The sequence below is a fragment of the Xyrauchen texanus genome, chromosome 30 (genome assembly GCF_025860055.1).
Source record: "Xyrauchen texanus isolate HMW12.3.18 chromosome 30, RBS_HiC_50CHRs, whole genome shotgun sequence".
Taxonomy (NCBI): Eukaryota; Metazoa; Chordata; class Actinopteri; order Cypriniformes; family Catostomidae; genus Xyrauchen; species Xyrauchen texanus.
This window is the reverse complement of record NC_068305.1, coordinates 21,310,727-21,327,098: the sequence shown is the minus strand read 5'-3', so window position 1 is coordinate 21,327,098 and position 16,372 is coordinate 21,310,727. Positions and strand designations below refer to the sequence as shown.

Below are 16,372 nucleotides of genomic sequence, written 5' to 3'. Positions count from 1 at the left end.
CAAATGATACGTGACTCCTACTACATGATCCGACAAAGATACAACTTATAAACACCCACAATAGTTTGCGGTTGTCTGAGAATGCATGAATGTTCTTTGACAAGGGGAAACCCCAACACACTTCCAGCCAATTCTTGTGACAGCTACACAGCTGCTACTGATTGACAGTTCACTACACCAATCAGGTTGAGGAAAAGTCCTTCCAAATAGGTAGCTAAATATAGACGTTGGCAAGTGATTTCATACCCACACTCAGACACACAAAACATGTTCTCTCAAAAAAAAAACTTAGTTTTATTTCTCAGTACAAAGATATACACATTCTGACATGCACACAAACAGTAATAATGCTTGCAAACTGTTTTACAATTGCTTTGAATGCTATACAATTTTCTGTACACTTTCAAGTATCACATTCTGCCAGCAAACTAAAATGAAGACAACATTTATAATCTCCCACAGGTAGTGCAGCTGTGTAAAACATGCACAAAGTTATAAATGTGTTTATAAAAGCCAAACAAACACATAAGTATGCTTGTGCACTCTTTTGTTATCTCTCTTTCAATGCACAATCTACACAATCTTTTTTAAATAACAGTTCCGGCAAGTCCCCTAAACGTCACTGGTAGAAAGTCTGAAAGAGGCTAAATCATTTCTGAGCATGTTAGTTAAACGACTAATGCATGTGTAAAAAGTAAAAAAGAGGTTCTGAAAATTGTTTGAGAAGACTGGAATTTTTAAACTAAGTTCAGACTGGTCTGTTGTCAGAGGTAGACAGCTGATTAAAACCTGCTGCCTGTTGTGTGCAAGCACCTGATACGGGGCAGATAATTGACCTTTGACCCCTGAAATAGACCTCCCTGGCCAGTCTAGATCCTTATAAAGCAGTTTCCATGGCTTCAGTTGTTAGTGAATACAGCATGGTGCAGCGTTTTTACATACGTCTGTCAACAGCTAGTAGGGCACATGTATATCTCTGAGAATCTGTATTTCTGTCTGCTACACTTTGGTTAAATATTATCATCTACAACACATTTATATGCACAACATTTCCAGAGTAGTGCTTCAGTTCCTCATGATATGCACGTACAACCGTGGACTCTGAACAGCCCGTGCTAGAGTTGTCCATTTCATGTTTTCCTTTCTCTCACTCCCCCATCCCCTACGCGCACCTCTGCCTGTCAGAGTGCATCATGGGAACGCTTCAGCTTGCCAGCAGATTGTCCAAGGCTGCCAATGGCATGGATGAATAACTCCTATTCATCATTATCTGAGAAAGAAAGGGGACGAGAGAGAGAAAGGCAAGAGAGAAAGAAAGAGAGGAACTGTTAGGCTAAGCAACTTACGAATGAAAACAAGATCTAAAGACAACTTCCAGGCTATATTTCTAATGTCAGAGGTCACATTAATGTTCACGATCGGGAGTTAGCCCTGAACACATATTGCAAATGCCAGGAATACCCTCACATCAATCAGAGGCCGCTACATACACAAGCAGAAACACGCACATGCCTTAATCCAAATTATTTGACCTGACCTTTATGCCCTGGAACTGCTCAAACACTTGTGCAGCGTGTTTTGTATCAGTGAGTCAAAGGTCTAAAAACAAAGCAAAAATAACTCACGGACTGTCCACAGACCATTCACTGACTGTCTGATGTACTATATAGCACAAAAAAATGACAAGGGCTTGTTGAAATCGCCAGTTCCAATTTGACTGGATGACTTTTCCAACTTTTTTAATTAATGAGGAATGAGTCAAAATAATTATTTGTGGTAATCATCATTATGCAACATATGCTGTTGATTGAGCTCAACTTGTATTAAACTGGTTAATTAGATATCCACATGCAGAACTGTATATGCAGCTTTGTTTTCTGAGTAAAGTCTAAAAAGCATTCAATTCTTATTGGAGGTCTTATTGCCGATTAATCAGTGCCGACTGTTGGTTTTGACACTAAAAAAAATCTATGCCGATAGTTGCCGATATTTTTGTTTTATTACTTATAAATAAATAAACCTCATTAGGTGAAACATCTCTACATCTGATGAATATATAGGCTATAAAAAGCTTAATTTGGTAAATATTTACATCTACAGCATTGTAACAAAGCCACATCTTTGTCATTTCAAAATAAGAGTCCTGTGTGTATTTTTGACTTTTTTATAGTTAAAAAAAAAAAACAAGTTCCACGTTATGGACCAAATAATCATTTTTCTGGTTATGATTGGGATTTTGGTTGCACAAAAAACTGCTTTTGGGATTGTATACATGTTAGACTCTTTTAGCCTCAATGTCTGTGCCCATAATAGTAAGGAAAGACTAAAAATCTTTTTAACGTTGTATAAATCACTTTTAAAAAACTAACGGCCAATTAATCGGTTATCTGCCTTTTCCACCACCTTAGTTATTGGTATCAGCAAAATCCACTATTGGTCGTCCTCTAATACTTATTATTTTTGGACAGACATAAATTCTGATCGCTAAGTACTGTATATGAACATTGTCTGTTATTTTCCAGTGTTCTCCACACAACTGTTTGCGGAAACTACTGCTCGCTCATGTGAACTCACTTATTCAATTCAGTTTTATTAATGTGGTATAATCCATTTCAGATAACCCCACCCCCGCACATAACAGAATGCACTGTAGTTGCTGGCTTTACATGTCAGTCAGTTTTTGGCTAGAATAAACTGCAATGAGAACCAGACTTTATGCCGCAAATGTAAAAATGTTAGACTATCTATCAAGGAGCTAGATAAGATACATAAATAAAATGATTCAGGATATTGATTAGGCAATCAGAGATCGCATTATGTGTTAAAGCAGTGTGTGGCAGTGTGTTAAAGGGGTCATGGTATGAGGAATTATATTTATGTAAGAGGTTACTGTAATTGTAGTTTCAAAACTCAAAACTTCCTACTCACTGAAAAAGAGCATTTGTTGAGACCGAGCTGCCAAAACAACTCGTTCTCTGCTTAATACACATTGGGATGTCACATTATGGTAGACATTTGCATCTGATGCCTCCACAACAACATATTAATGCCTACTTTACTTTATATATCCTCTGTAGCCCCGCCCAGTAGCGGTGAGCAGTGATATGGCAATCAGAGAGCAGGCCAGTCAAGAGCAGAAAGCCAATCATAACAGTGGGCGTTTACTGTCAAGTCTTTAAAGAGAAGCAGCACCAAAACAAGTGTTTCTGACAGAAGGTCAGAATGAGGGTGGAAAATGGTCATGTTTTACAAATACATTTGCAAAAAACTTTAAAACATGTTAACATAATACAAAAGGCATGTCATGATGTCTTTAATTTACCTCTTTGTAAGTGTTTTAGTGTGTGTTTTGACGGCATTTTCTAACGTGCTTGATTTCCTGCATTGTATGAAATAGTTGCTCTCTCCTACACCCACTTCAGTTCTATTTTCCGTTTTCTATTTTGGCAAATATCAGAGTACAAATGGACCAGTACATGTGTCTTTATTATTGTGTGAGACAAAGAACATCAGATGAGATGGTTTACTTTACCTTCTTGATAAGCTCCATCTGCCATCACTAAATTGAGAATTTTTGGATACAGGTGCTGGTGCTCCGTTCCTAAAATGCTTTGTACCATGCTGGAGCCCATTTCAATGTTCTCATCTTCATCCTCATGAATGGCCTATCAGAATGAACAAACAAACACACTTCACACAAATAACAAAATCTTATACTGGATGATACCATGCAAGCCAACTAAATTCCATAACTTGGCAGCATTGTTATTGGTGGTGTGTGACAACTAAAGTCCTCCCAGATATGCAGTATGCCTACAATGCATAGAGAACAAAACCACTTAATGTCACTAGGGACACCATGTTGACAGTTAACATAATAACGAAAAACTGGTGTAAGACAAGGCCATATGAAATACATTTGGACTTTAACTGGACAGATTTGGATTGACAATAATTAAGACCTTGATCTTGTTGTAGGCTTGGATGAAGTTCTCAAAGCCCATAGCCTGCTCTAGATGGAAGCGCAGCTCCTCCAGACGACTGAAGATACTGTCCTGTTGCTCTAGATCTTCATCATCCTCTTCCTCACTGTCATCTATACTCATACCATGGAAAGACATAATGCAGTCACAGCAAAATCCATCACAATGTATTGTGGAGTACTGGCTGATGCAATGCTGATCTGTTTTGGTGAGAGTGACATTTGCTACATCATTCGACACATTGTAGTCATACAAGACCAATCAACTGTCAGATTTAATTAGCCAGAAAAATATATTAAGCTTGATTAACTCAGCACCTGCTTTCATTTCTATACAACAAAGAGAAGTCTTGAACAATGAATGCTTCATTTATGATGCATTTAGTTTACGGATCTATTGTGTTGCATGTGTCCATGCAGTTTGTAGTGCTGCAGTGTTGTTTTGGTGGCTTAGTTGGAGTTTGGAGTTAGTTGTTATGTTGTGTTGTCCTGTGTATGCAGATGGAGTTAAGCTGTTGTGTTGTGCTGTGTTAAAATGTGGTTAGTGGATGTAAAGTAGTTGTAATTATTTTTGTTATTAACAATTTGTATTGATTCCATTCATAAGACATACAAACACAACAAAATACGGAAACAATTATATACATTAAACCCCACCCCCCAAAAATTCCCCCACCCGACACAAACACGCACTACAGTGGTCACCAACAATTAGAACAGATTTCTGAAAATCACCTAATCTAATGTCTCCGCCCCGCCCATCTCTCCGCACCACTCCCGAAACGAGGGTGCCCCAGCTGACTTCCATCCCCTGAAGATGATTCTTCTGCCAATCATAACTCCTTTAACTCTTTAAATGACTATCCCAATATTAATGACTGCCCCATCGCCTAAGATACAGAGTCTGGGGCAAAATGAAAATTGAGTGTCCAATAGTCACACATAAAGCTTCTTAACACATCCCGAAAAAACATGGGTTGTGTCCCTGTCTTCTGATTGGCATTGCCAGCAGGTGGGTGTTTCTTTAACCCTCTGGGGTCGACGGACATGCCGGCATGTCCTGCTGGATTTTTCCGTCATTACAGCGGAAACAACATAAAATTCTCTGTAATTTTGGGGCATACAGATAGGCCTAAGTGTAAGACATCATTAGAGACTATAAAGGGTCTACTTTTATTTGTGTACACTCACAATAACAACAAAACCTTGTGCGTTTGTAAAATAAAGAAAATAAAAAGGGTGAGCTGTCAGACGTCTCTGTGTTCACGAGCATATTTCTCCGCAAAAACTTATCACACAAACATGAAACGTATGCCTAAACAAAGCTTAAAATGTCTACTTTTAAATAAAACAATTCAAATTTAATGATGTATGAAAAAACGATGTACAATTTCTCCTGGCTCAGCTAATTATCACTAATGTGATCACACCCACGGGCAGAGAGCGCTATTCATACCCTAATGTGCTGAGACGATCAATGCAAATGTAAACGCCACCGACTGTGCCTTAAAAACAACAAGCTCATTAACTTTTCTGTGCATTTGAAAGATCGCAAGATACACAGGTGAGGAAACTCCTGTATAGTGATGAAGAGTTCACATTTTCCTCAGAAGAAGAGCGGGAATCCGATGAACGTTTGTATTTTGAAGAGTGACTTGATCCAGCCGAGGATACAATTTCGGACAAGTCAGTCATTTAGTTTTCATTAGTTGACATGCTATTTTATATAAACATGTACATATTTTGCTAGTGGAACTATTTCCAGACATGCCAGCCAGGATTCAGAGTATTGAAATATGTCCTACAAGTTTTAGTTACATTTAAATACTGTTTCGGCTAAAGCAGGTATTTATATTGTATGCTGTATTATATAAATATGATATGTAATGTAATGTAAAAATAATATGAATGTTTAGATTATATTTTAACTAGTGTTTATGCAGTAGGTCTAAAATTTAGACCTTGTGTAGGTCTAAAATTAAGTAAAGTCTTTATGTAAAGAAAATGTATAGTCATATTACTTCTTTTAACTTAAAACTTGATTTTGATCATTAAGTCTTTGTCACATTCCTCATTGATAGGCCCAGGGGAGGGGTCTTTGTCTCACCAAGTGTGAATTACAATCAATATTCATGATAATTCACGCCTCCTCGCATATGACCTTTCTAATTACTATATTGTTTTGTATGAATGAGTGATCAGGATTTTCACATCATTTTGTAGCAAGAACTCTAGGCTACAAGATCCAGTTCTCAAAAGTCTTGAGGACAAATATTGAGTATGCGTTATATGGCCTTAATTCAATTACTTAACATTTTTGTTTTTTCAAAAACCATGCATAAACGTTATTTTCTCAAAAATACAAACATGTACACACATTTTACTCACATATTATTGTAGCCCAGGTTGTGCTGAATACAGTGTTATCAGACTTTAGCCATTAATTTTTTTTAAGCAACTGCAAAAAGCAAAAATGTCAAGGCATGTCAAAATTTCTCCAGGGCCCAAAACACCCTCAGACCCCAGAGAGTTAAGACCAAGCCTATACAATCTAGTGGAGGTCAAACAGACTTGATGTAAAATTGTATTGCATCAGACGCACCCTTGCATCTCTAGATGTAGACTTGTCCACACTCCACTTTCACCCATAATCTCTTAAGAGAAGTTGAAGCTCCGTCCCCCAGACACTGAATTAACAGGATGTAATACACTGATGCCTCATGGCCTTTTCCGAAAGCAGTAATCACCACTTTCAGAGTATCTGCCACTTTAGGGGGGTGTATGTTACTCCCAAAAATAGTAAAGAGCAGTTGGCGCAGCTGTAAATACCTCAAAAACTGAGATCTGGGAATCCCAAAATGTTGAGCCATATTTTCAAAGAATCTCAACACTCCACTCTCATATAGGTCACCGAGTGTATTAACCTCCCTCACAATCCACTCTGACCAGAAGAAAGGAGACTTATTAATACATCATTTTGGGTTCAGCCATATGCTCAAGGTAACATTACCATACCGCGTGCAAATGCGAGATAACGGGGTGTAATTCAACTTCACTAGTTAGTTTAATAGAAAGGCTTTGCAATGGCAAAATAGGGGCAAGAACTTCCTATTCAATACAAAACCAAGTAGGGGCTCTCTCAGGTGGAAGCGACCAATGAGCCAAATGTCTGAGACCGAATGCATAATAATAAAACAAAAGTCTTGGGTAGGCCTAACCCACCTTTGTCAATCGGCCTATGTAACTTATTGAAATATAACCTGGGACACTTACCTTTCCTAATGAAGGACTTTGCTATGCTATCAAATTGCTTGAAATAAGAGAGGGGGACATCTACAGGGAGAGACTGTTGCAGGTATTTTGGAATATAATTTTAAAAACATTAACCTTCCCAATCATAGATAAATGTAATGAAGCCCACCTGCCCACATCTCTCTAAAATTGATTAAGGGGTCAAAGTTAACTAACTAAATAAATTAAATTTTCTGGGAATAAAATGCCCAAATACTTAATGCCCTGTTTGGGCCACTGAAATGCGGCCATCTGAACAACAGAATAGCTAAAAATCTACCTTCCGTGACAAAATAGAATTATATCTGTATTTCAATCGGGTCAATTCTCTGACGCCATCAGATGACATTCAGCGCTTCAGATCTGCCTCGGCACTTTTAATATTCCATTCCAACTCCACGAGTTGTCGAGCTTTGGATTTTTTGATGAATGAGGCATACTAAGGACCAGTTGGTCTCCATATAAACATTGATTTCAGCCTTTAACATTAGTTGTAATTCAGGATTTTGCAAAAGGGATACATTAAAGTGCCAACTATATGATTTATTTTTCTCAGTATGTAGCAACACCTTTAAACTCACTAGGGCATGATCTGAGAGTAAGATGTTTCCAATTAAGCAAACAACAACAGATGAAATGAAATTACAGTAGTTGCAATTCTTATCTTTACACATGTGGTTATGATTACATTACCTGACTGCCACTCCTCATTGAGTAGGCCTTCACTGCTGTTCTGCTCTTCATCTTCCTCAACTTCCATTCCATTAGTATCAGGTCCTCCTGGCTCTTCCTCATCATGACTACCATCATCATCTTCCTCAGCCATGCCATTACAACACTTCTCTTCTGGACTGTGTTTGTTGTCACCAGCACCGACCAGCCCATTAAGAACAACTGCCTCTTCATCAGCAGGACTGCCATTGGATCCACTACCATCATCCTCATCATCATCATCATCATCTTCACTGCGCTGTTCCTGGAGGAGCCTCTCCATAGATGCTCTGAGCTCTCGCAAATCATCATCCTCATACACACTGAAAAAGAGAGAGTTTATCATTGATGATGTTTGTAGATGTAAACAGGTACACGTGCACACATGTGCGTGTGTGTGTTTCTGTGTGCGTCTTACTCCTCAGTCTCTGACTGCTCATCCGCTTTGTCCTCCAGATCCTCTATCTCCAGGTTGCTTTCAGGAGCAACGGCACCTTCAGGTTCTGGAGCATCATCAAACACTTTACTAAGGTCTGGTAAGGAGCATGTCCTGAGCATCTGATACATCACACACAAACACATTAGAGATATTTATCTCTTTAGCTCACAAAGACTACATATTTAAATATTTTAATTTGAATGCTTCTCTACTCTATTCTAGTTTTTTTTTTTACAGTGTTTTAAAACCTTTACATATTTAACTTTAAATTAGCCTACATTTAACACATTTTTTAATAAAACCTTTCTTTGAAATCTAATTAAATCTAAAAATCACATATGAAAAATATTTCTGTGTTGTATGAAGTAAACCAGCACAAAAAACAAAATAATATTTTTAAATGAAACTAAAGTGTATTGTTTGGACATTTTATTCAGTGTACAAGATGTAGCCTAGTGGACAGTTACACATTAATATAAACCTCTTTATAAAAATAATCATAGTCGATTCCAAACTTCCTTGAATTAAAAAGCCACACTTTCACATACTACTATTGTTTTTGACAATTTGCATTCTTAGTGCATATTGCCATCTACTGGCCAGGAAGGATAATTTGTAGTAAAAAAGGATGTATATATTGATCTGTTTCTCACCCACACATATTGTATAGCTACAGGAGATATAGATTTAACCACTGGAGTCTTATGGAACACATTTATGCTGACTTAATGTGCATTTTGGAGATTAATAAGTTTTGTACCAATTTACTTACCGCAGAAGAAAGAAAGTCTTATACATCTGGGATGGCATGAGGTTGAGTAAATTATGAGAGAATTTTCATTTTTGGAAGAACTATCCCTTTAAAAGCACAGCAGCAAAAATCTGCCTGTTAAAATGTGTGTAAATTCTTCACAAGTCCCTTTAAGGAAAGTCAAGACACTGCAGCTATATTTGTAATGCCTACAGGCAGCTAATTTCTAGTCATGCATGTACAGCTCATATAGCAATAAAATATGACAACAATGGCGGGACTGTCAGCACATCTTGTGCTGATGATAACATTTAGCCACACACACACACACACACACACACACACACACACACACACACACACACGGCACTTGGAAAAACTTAAGGGTCTAAAGTGAGGTTGTAAAATAGTAATGAAAAACTAAAATTCCAACTGTTTTTGGTGCAAGAAACAATGGACTCCAGGGAAAAAGTTAAATGGTACTAAAGTGAAGAATATAGCCCCTTTAATCAAACTGAATTGAACTAGAGCAAAAATGCACAACAATCTCCCAATTGCAGTTTGAAGTTGTTCTAATCTAAATTGTGTGCATGAATAAAACAATCTAGCTACTTAACACTCAGCAGAGGGACTTAAATTCTCTGCACAGAGCAGAGGAGGGTTTTAATATCAGTGCAGTCATCCAGCTCCAGCACAGCCATTGGTTCTCTCACTTGCACACTAGAGAGGAGTGCTGAACTACCAATTAAACAGACTGACAGCCTGCACTGAGAAAGACACCATTTAGTGTGTGTGTTCTGCTTGTCCAGTTGTCCAGAGGGTTGAGTGTGAGCAATACGAAAGGCCAAATGTGAATGTGTTTACAAAAGTGTGGGCATGGGTGTGAATGTTAATGTGCATTTGTGAGGAGGACAGAGGAAAGCATTGGTGTGTCTGTGTGCATGTGGGGTGGGTGAAAGTTTTTTACAGTGTTTTAAAACCTTTACATATTTAACTTTAAATTAGCCTACATTTAACACATTTTTTAATAAAACCTTTCTTTGAAATCTAATTAAATCTAAAAATGTTAATGCACATATGAAAATGTGAATGTGTTTACAAAAGTGTGGGCATGGGTGTGAATGTTAATGTGCATTTGTGAGGAGGACAGAGGAAAGCATTGGTGTGTGTGTGTGTGTGTGTGTGTGTGTGTGCATGTGGGGTGGGTGAAAGAGTTTTTCAGCCCAAAGTCCTTTGGTTTACTGGGATATCAAGGATGTGGAAGAATTTAATAACACTCCACTCAGGAGCTCACGCACGCACGCACGCACGCACCAGCTTAAACACATACACAAAAACACACCAAAACTGTTTTACAGTCCTCTCCCAGGACATTACCTTCTTACTTGTAAGGTTGTTAAAATGTTGTTCTCTTATCATTTACTCACCCTCATGCCATATCAGATGTGCATAACTTTCTTTCTTCTGCAGAACACAAATTAAGATTTTTAGAAAGAATATCTCAGCTCTGTAGGTCCATACAATTCAAGTGAATAGTTACCAGAACAGCTCCAAAAGCACATATAGGCAGCATAAACTTAATCCATACAACTCTTTGAGCCGTGATATTTTTCTAAGATGTTGTAGTATTATACATGCAGAACAAATGAAACACAAATCATGTTGTGAATCTAGGATTTACCCTTTTAATCCTGTAATACCTGAGCACAATAAAGTAATGGACCAAGACTAAACTTCCTACTGAAGACCTCTCTTTGGACAATAAAATGGTCAAGACACTCTAAACAACCTAATTTAAAGCAAAAGTGTCATGGGTCAGAAAGGCCCCTCTGCACGACCTCCTGAACTTCCACAGAGTTAAAGCAGACTTTTCCTTGAAAGGTTTCCAGAAGACCATCAGATTTGCACGACTCGAATACTAAGACATTTCATCTTAATCCAGGAATTTTTTTTACAAAGTCTTCTAAAATGCACAGAATATAAATCCACAATTTATTGCTAGGTAATTCTGAAATTTTCTTTGAACTGTGGTAAATTGTATAACTGACAAATTAATGATTATAGCCTGATGTACCTCTTTAAAATGTGTGTAATGTTTTATCCATATGGTATAACCAAGGAATTAACCACTATGATTTGTAACCAGGGATTTTCATGTTTAATGACCTACATGTATATTATCCATGAAAAAAATGCAGAGAAAGATGCAGAGAAAGCTGATGACAACGAATATCATGTCTCTTGTAGCATTCTCAAGATATAAAAGCTTTATTAAATATCCACTATTTTTGAGCGGGAGATTTGAAAGAATCTGAAACATAGGACCATAAATCAACTGTCGGAAAAGACTCTGAAAAGTCACTTCTGATTGGCGAAGGACATCTTTGGAGATGCGGCCAATTTCAGTTCAAATGTTTCCAAACAGGAAGAACATGCTCTCTTCCGCCTTCACATGCTTCATCTTCTGCTCCGCTGACTGCTCAGACTTCGCTCTGATTCTTCCCTCGTGGTCCTCTCTGGATTTCGTCGGAACCAGATCCATGTGAGGTTCAAGGAAGCTTGGGACTCAACGTCCCGAGAAAGCTCGGCACTCTCTACAGTTCACAAACCCATGAGAAGGCCTCGCTTCAAAGCCAACCTCATCATTCATACAGACAATAACTCTTTGATCTAACAGATGCCAAAACATCGACGGAAAAGACTTTCGACCAAGCGTCAAGAACCAAGAAACACAAAGAACGCAAGGAAACACCACAATATTGTGCTCAAAGTGCTGGTGTATTATTTAAATAATTTGGATAATCCAATAGCAAGTCGATGTAGACTCAAAGAAGGATAAATGGTTCTTAAGGTATTTTCAACAGACTCCATAAAGTTCATTTTCACTGTACTGATCATTTATTTCAAATTCTGTCACTCTTTTCACCAACCTGTCTTTATATATATATATATATATATATATATATATATATATATATATATATATATATATATATATATATATATATATATATATATGTTAGATTAGATTTAGGTTTAAAATAGTAATAAAGTTTGTCTGTACTCAAAGACAACTTGACTGCGGTATATTTTGATAAATTATCTCATCCCTGTTTCTGAAAGGTTTAGCTTCAAAGCTCTACCTAAATACGCGTGATATTATTTTCAATAAGCCATGAGAATATCACTACATTTAATTATAATTCACTTATTAAAGCTAATTTCTTACAGTAGAAATTGTGAGCGGATGCAACGAAACGTGTATTACTATTTTAATGGTGGAGAATCTATTAAGACAAATAATCTAGTTATTTGTCATTTATGTCATTTATAATGGTTGTCGAACGAGAGTAATTCCATTACCTAATAATGTACAATAAGGACAGTTTAATATAGTTCATAGCTCACATATTTCAAGACTCTAAATTCCCTTCTAAATGTCGCATACCAAATATACTTACATATAATGGTGTGAGAATGAGGACAATTTAACGGCTCCCTCCTAAATTTTGCATACCAAATATCTTCCATAATAATGGTGGAGAATGCAGGCACTTTAAAGTTCCCTTCTAAATGTTGCATACGAAATATCCTACAATGTGGACATAGTGAGTTTTGTTCCAAATTTATGTGTAAAACCTGTGTGTGTGAAAGTGGTAACACAGAATTTATGATTCAACAATACGTTTGCACTTACATTTTTATCTAAATTTCAGATAGAATTAAATGGATCGAACACCACATATTTAACCCCCGCCCCTTTTATTATTAATAGAAACTGAATATCTAAATGACTCAAGAGACTTTTAGAGTAACAAAAATTATTATTCCATCTTAGTTCGATCTGGGATAAGTTCTAGGCCTATATAAAGAGTGCATTGCATTTACAACTGATCTTCCCTATGTAAAATTCCTTTACCCTCCACTGAGTGCTTCAGAGGGCTGAAAGGTGTGGGGCTAAAAAAATAATACTCATTTTAATTTACTTTGTCATTCCTCTGGGAAATTCAGTTTGAAATGAACCTACGGCATGGTTACCATTTATTGTTCTCACTTCGAATTGCCCTCTGAAGGCATCATTTATGCCATTTGGACTGCATTCATAAATGTAATTTTTTGCTGAAACTGTTTTTTGAGAAAGGTACATGTGCAAAAATCTGTTAATATGTTATGCTGGCATTGAACAACAAATTTAACACACTGAAGAGGATTTCCATCCTTTGTCTGTGGTCCAGGGGTGTTCCAATGGCAATGCTCACCTTTGGGTTGTTTGCATCAAAGAGGCCGGTGGAGAGACCGATGAGGAGTGTGTTGTCATGGCAATGAGAGCGCAGTGGAGAGACTGAGCGAGAGCGTGAGGCAACAGAGGAGGAGTCCTCCACAGAGGACTGGGCAGACAGGAGGGCCAATGCTATTGTGCGTCTGTGAGCCGGACTGCTGCTTAATTTTACAAACAGAGATTCATCAGCTAAAGAGAGAGAAAGGAAGAGGTCAATACAAAAACTTATAGTTTAATTTCACAAAAGAGCTTAATTCAGGCTGGTGTTCTGTAAGCTTCTGAGGCTTAGCATCTTTTGAGAGTAAATGAAGTGTAAAGGAAAAGCCTGCAGCTCTTTGATGTGCTGTATAATGAGGCATGTATGTGTGTGAGGGAGATAAGGGTTTTTAGCATTGCTCTTGAGAGTACCTGCAGGTTCAGGCTGTTTCACTTCTCTTTGCGGTATCTCTGTGCACTCTGCTTGTATTCTTCTGACCTCTTCTGGCCTAATACAAAATTGACGTAATGATTAAAGAGATCATTCAAAAATGATAATTCTGTCATAATTTACTCATGTCATTCCAAAAAGGAATGCAAGAAAAGAAAAAGGAGATGTTTAGCAGAATGTCTGAGCTGCTCTCTTTCATATAAAAAGAGTGTGAATGGGGACCAAGGGTTGTCAAAATGACAAAAACACACCAAAAAACCAATCCATATGATTCATGCACTATATTCCAAGTTTTCTGAACCATGCAATAGCTTTGGGTAAGATACCGACTTGACACATGTAGTTACATTCACTTTCATTGGAAAAGAGCACCTTGGACATTCTATTTCCAAGCTCCTTTTGTGCAAAAAAAAGTCATGCAAGTTTCGAAAGACATATGGGCGAGTTACTGGTGACAGAATTTTGGGGGGTTAATGATTCCTTTAAATAATAATAAATCATAATTTAATTTAAAAAAAAATGCTTAAAATAACTGCTACATCCTGACACTGCAATAAATTAATTATAAAAAAGAACATTGACAGATTTATGAAAAGTTTAGATTTTTTCAACAGAAAAATTAAAATGCTCTCATCATTTCTCTTATTACATTACACTGACTTACTTTCTTCAGAATTTTACTTAAAATAATTTTAGAAAAACATCTCAGCTCTGTTGGTCCACTAAACTACATTAAGTCCTTTTTTACAATAAATCTCCAATTTCACAAGCCCTCCCAAGCACTCTCCTCTCCTATGAGTTATTGTTCTTTTGTTTTTGTTGATTTGCATTCTTCGTGCATGTTGCCACCTACTGGGCAGGAAGGAAAATTTATAGTAAAAAATTATTAAATATGGATCTGTTTCTCACTCCCATCTATCACATCACTTCTGAAGACATTATTTAACCAATGGAGAGGTATGGTTTTCATTTACTGCTGCCTTTATGTGCTTTTTGGAGGTTCAAAGTTCTGGCCACCATTTTTTTTATGTCCTTCTGTGCAGCTTACACAGCCATTGGAGAGTCATTTGTCCACGCCTGCATTATTTCTGTTGGGGGCTTTGAGGTTTGCTCAGAGGTTTCCTCCAGAACCACAGACTCCAGATCATCAACCTCTGGGAGGAAAGAGAAAAGGTTTTTTTTTTTTCAAAAGACTTGCTTTAATGCAAAAATAGGACATTTGAGCTCACGATTAGGTATTTTAATTCCTTGCTCTGCTGTGATTACATTGTAATAACCATGAAATAACATGTTTGCAATGTTTAATAATATAAAATACATAACATACTCACCCTCTGGCTCACTTTCTCCTGACTGAGGCTTTTGTATATCCTCTGGTGTAGGTGGAATTAGTTCCTGACTTTTAACCTCTGTTGTAATTGGCACAGTCTCCTGACATGTCACTTCTTGTTTGGCATGGCCAGTAGCAGGCTGGCAGGGCTCAGGGAGAGGCACTTGTTTGGCTTCATTAGTGGCATCTGTAGACTCTTCAATGGGATTAAGGCTTTCTGATCAAAAGACACAGAAACAAACAGAGGATTAACAGGAAACTGTTATAGGACACACATAGTCAGATTATTCTTGAACACATTACAAAGATGAATGAAACACTTTGATTAACGACTCACCAGTCAGTGTGTTGTCACAGGTGCTGGTGTGAGCCAGCTGCTGAGTAAAGGATGGGATCTCTGACTCTTCCAACACCTTCAGAACATCTGAGTCTGGGCTCTGGCCCCAAGCCTTCCTTAGCCCCTCCCCCTCCCACACATCCATGCGAATGACTTCACCTGCTGTATGGTCCGAAATGCAAGTTAAAAGCAAACGGATAATTGTAAATAATCCTACTGTATAATATATACTCACAAAAACTCAAATCACAAGAAATACTGAAAAACCAAATTTTTTTAGGCTCTCCAGACAAGGAAACTGTAATTGAAGACTGGACATTTAGCAAGTAAACTAAAGTTGTGTTTGCACTAGTAACTAAGCTGGTTGCTATAGAGTGGCCTAAAGTTCAAATGTTGCATCACAACACACCCACCATGGATACAAAACAAAATACACACCAATACATAAACTAGTCACCCTATCACATACCAAATAACAATTTTGTGATTAAGTGAATGAATCATTGCAATAATGGCCAATTTCATAAAGGTAATAAAAATGCTAAATACTGTATATTGAATAATGCAAGTTTAAAGAAACCGATTTCAGGTTTGGCATATGACACAAAAGTTAGGAAAACAAAGAACAAGAGAATCTCAGGATAAGGAAGTACACCTGTAAGGCCTTGTGTTGCAAGGCTGGTTTCTTCCAGTGTCTGCTGAGCCACAGACAGCAGAGGGACAGCATCAGTCTGCCATTTCTTCCTGTCTCCACCAGAGGGAGCACTCAGCTCTGGAGACACCACCTGAGGCACTGAGGAAAAGAGAGTAAACAAAAGAGGAGGT

At 37.5% G+C, this 16,372-nt stretch overlaps 1 protein-coding gene across 2 annotated transcripts in view; it reads right to left on the bottom strand.

Moving 5' to 3' along the window:
- Positions 1 to 280: 280 nt before the first annotated feature.
- Positions 281 to 16,372, bottom strand: part of LOC127623763 (serine/threonine-protein kinase Nek1-like) — a 36,304-nt gene continuing 20,212 nt past the window's right edge. For both annotated transcript variants that reach the window (XM_052098246.1, XM_052098247.1), the window contains 11 exons: positions 16,203 to 16,340; positions 15,548 to 15,709; positions 15,212 to 15,427; positions 14,929 to 15,034; positions 13,862 to 13,938; positions 13,434 to 13,642; positions 8,403 to 8,542; positions 7,967 to 8,307; positions 3,963 to 4,096; positions 3,533 to 3,665; positions 281 to 1,270 (listed from right to left, as the gene is read on the bottom strand). In XM_052098246.1, the coding sequence (XP_051954206.1) occupies positions 1,257 to 1,270; positions 3,533 to 3,665; positions 3,963 to 4,096; positions 7,967 to 8,307; positions 8,403 to 8,542; positions 13,434 to 13,642; positions 13,862 to 13,938; positions 14,929 to 15,034; positions 15,212 to 15,427; positions 15,548 to 15,709; positions 16,203 to 16,340 (1,670 nt within the window). In that variant the 3' untranslated portion in view covers positions 281 to 1,256. The remainder of the gene's footprint in view (positions 1,271 to 3,532; positions 3,666 to 3,962; positions 4,097 to 7,966; positions 8,308 to 8,402; positions 8,543 to 13,433; positions 13,643 to 13,861; positions 13,939 to 14,928; positions 15,035 to 15,211; positions 15,428 to 15,547; positions 15,710 to 16,202; positions 16,341 to 16,372) is intronic.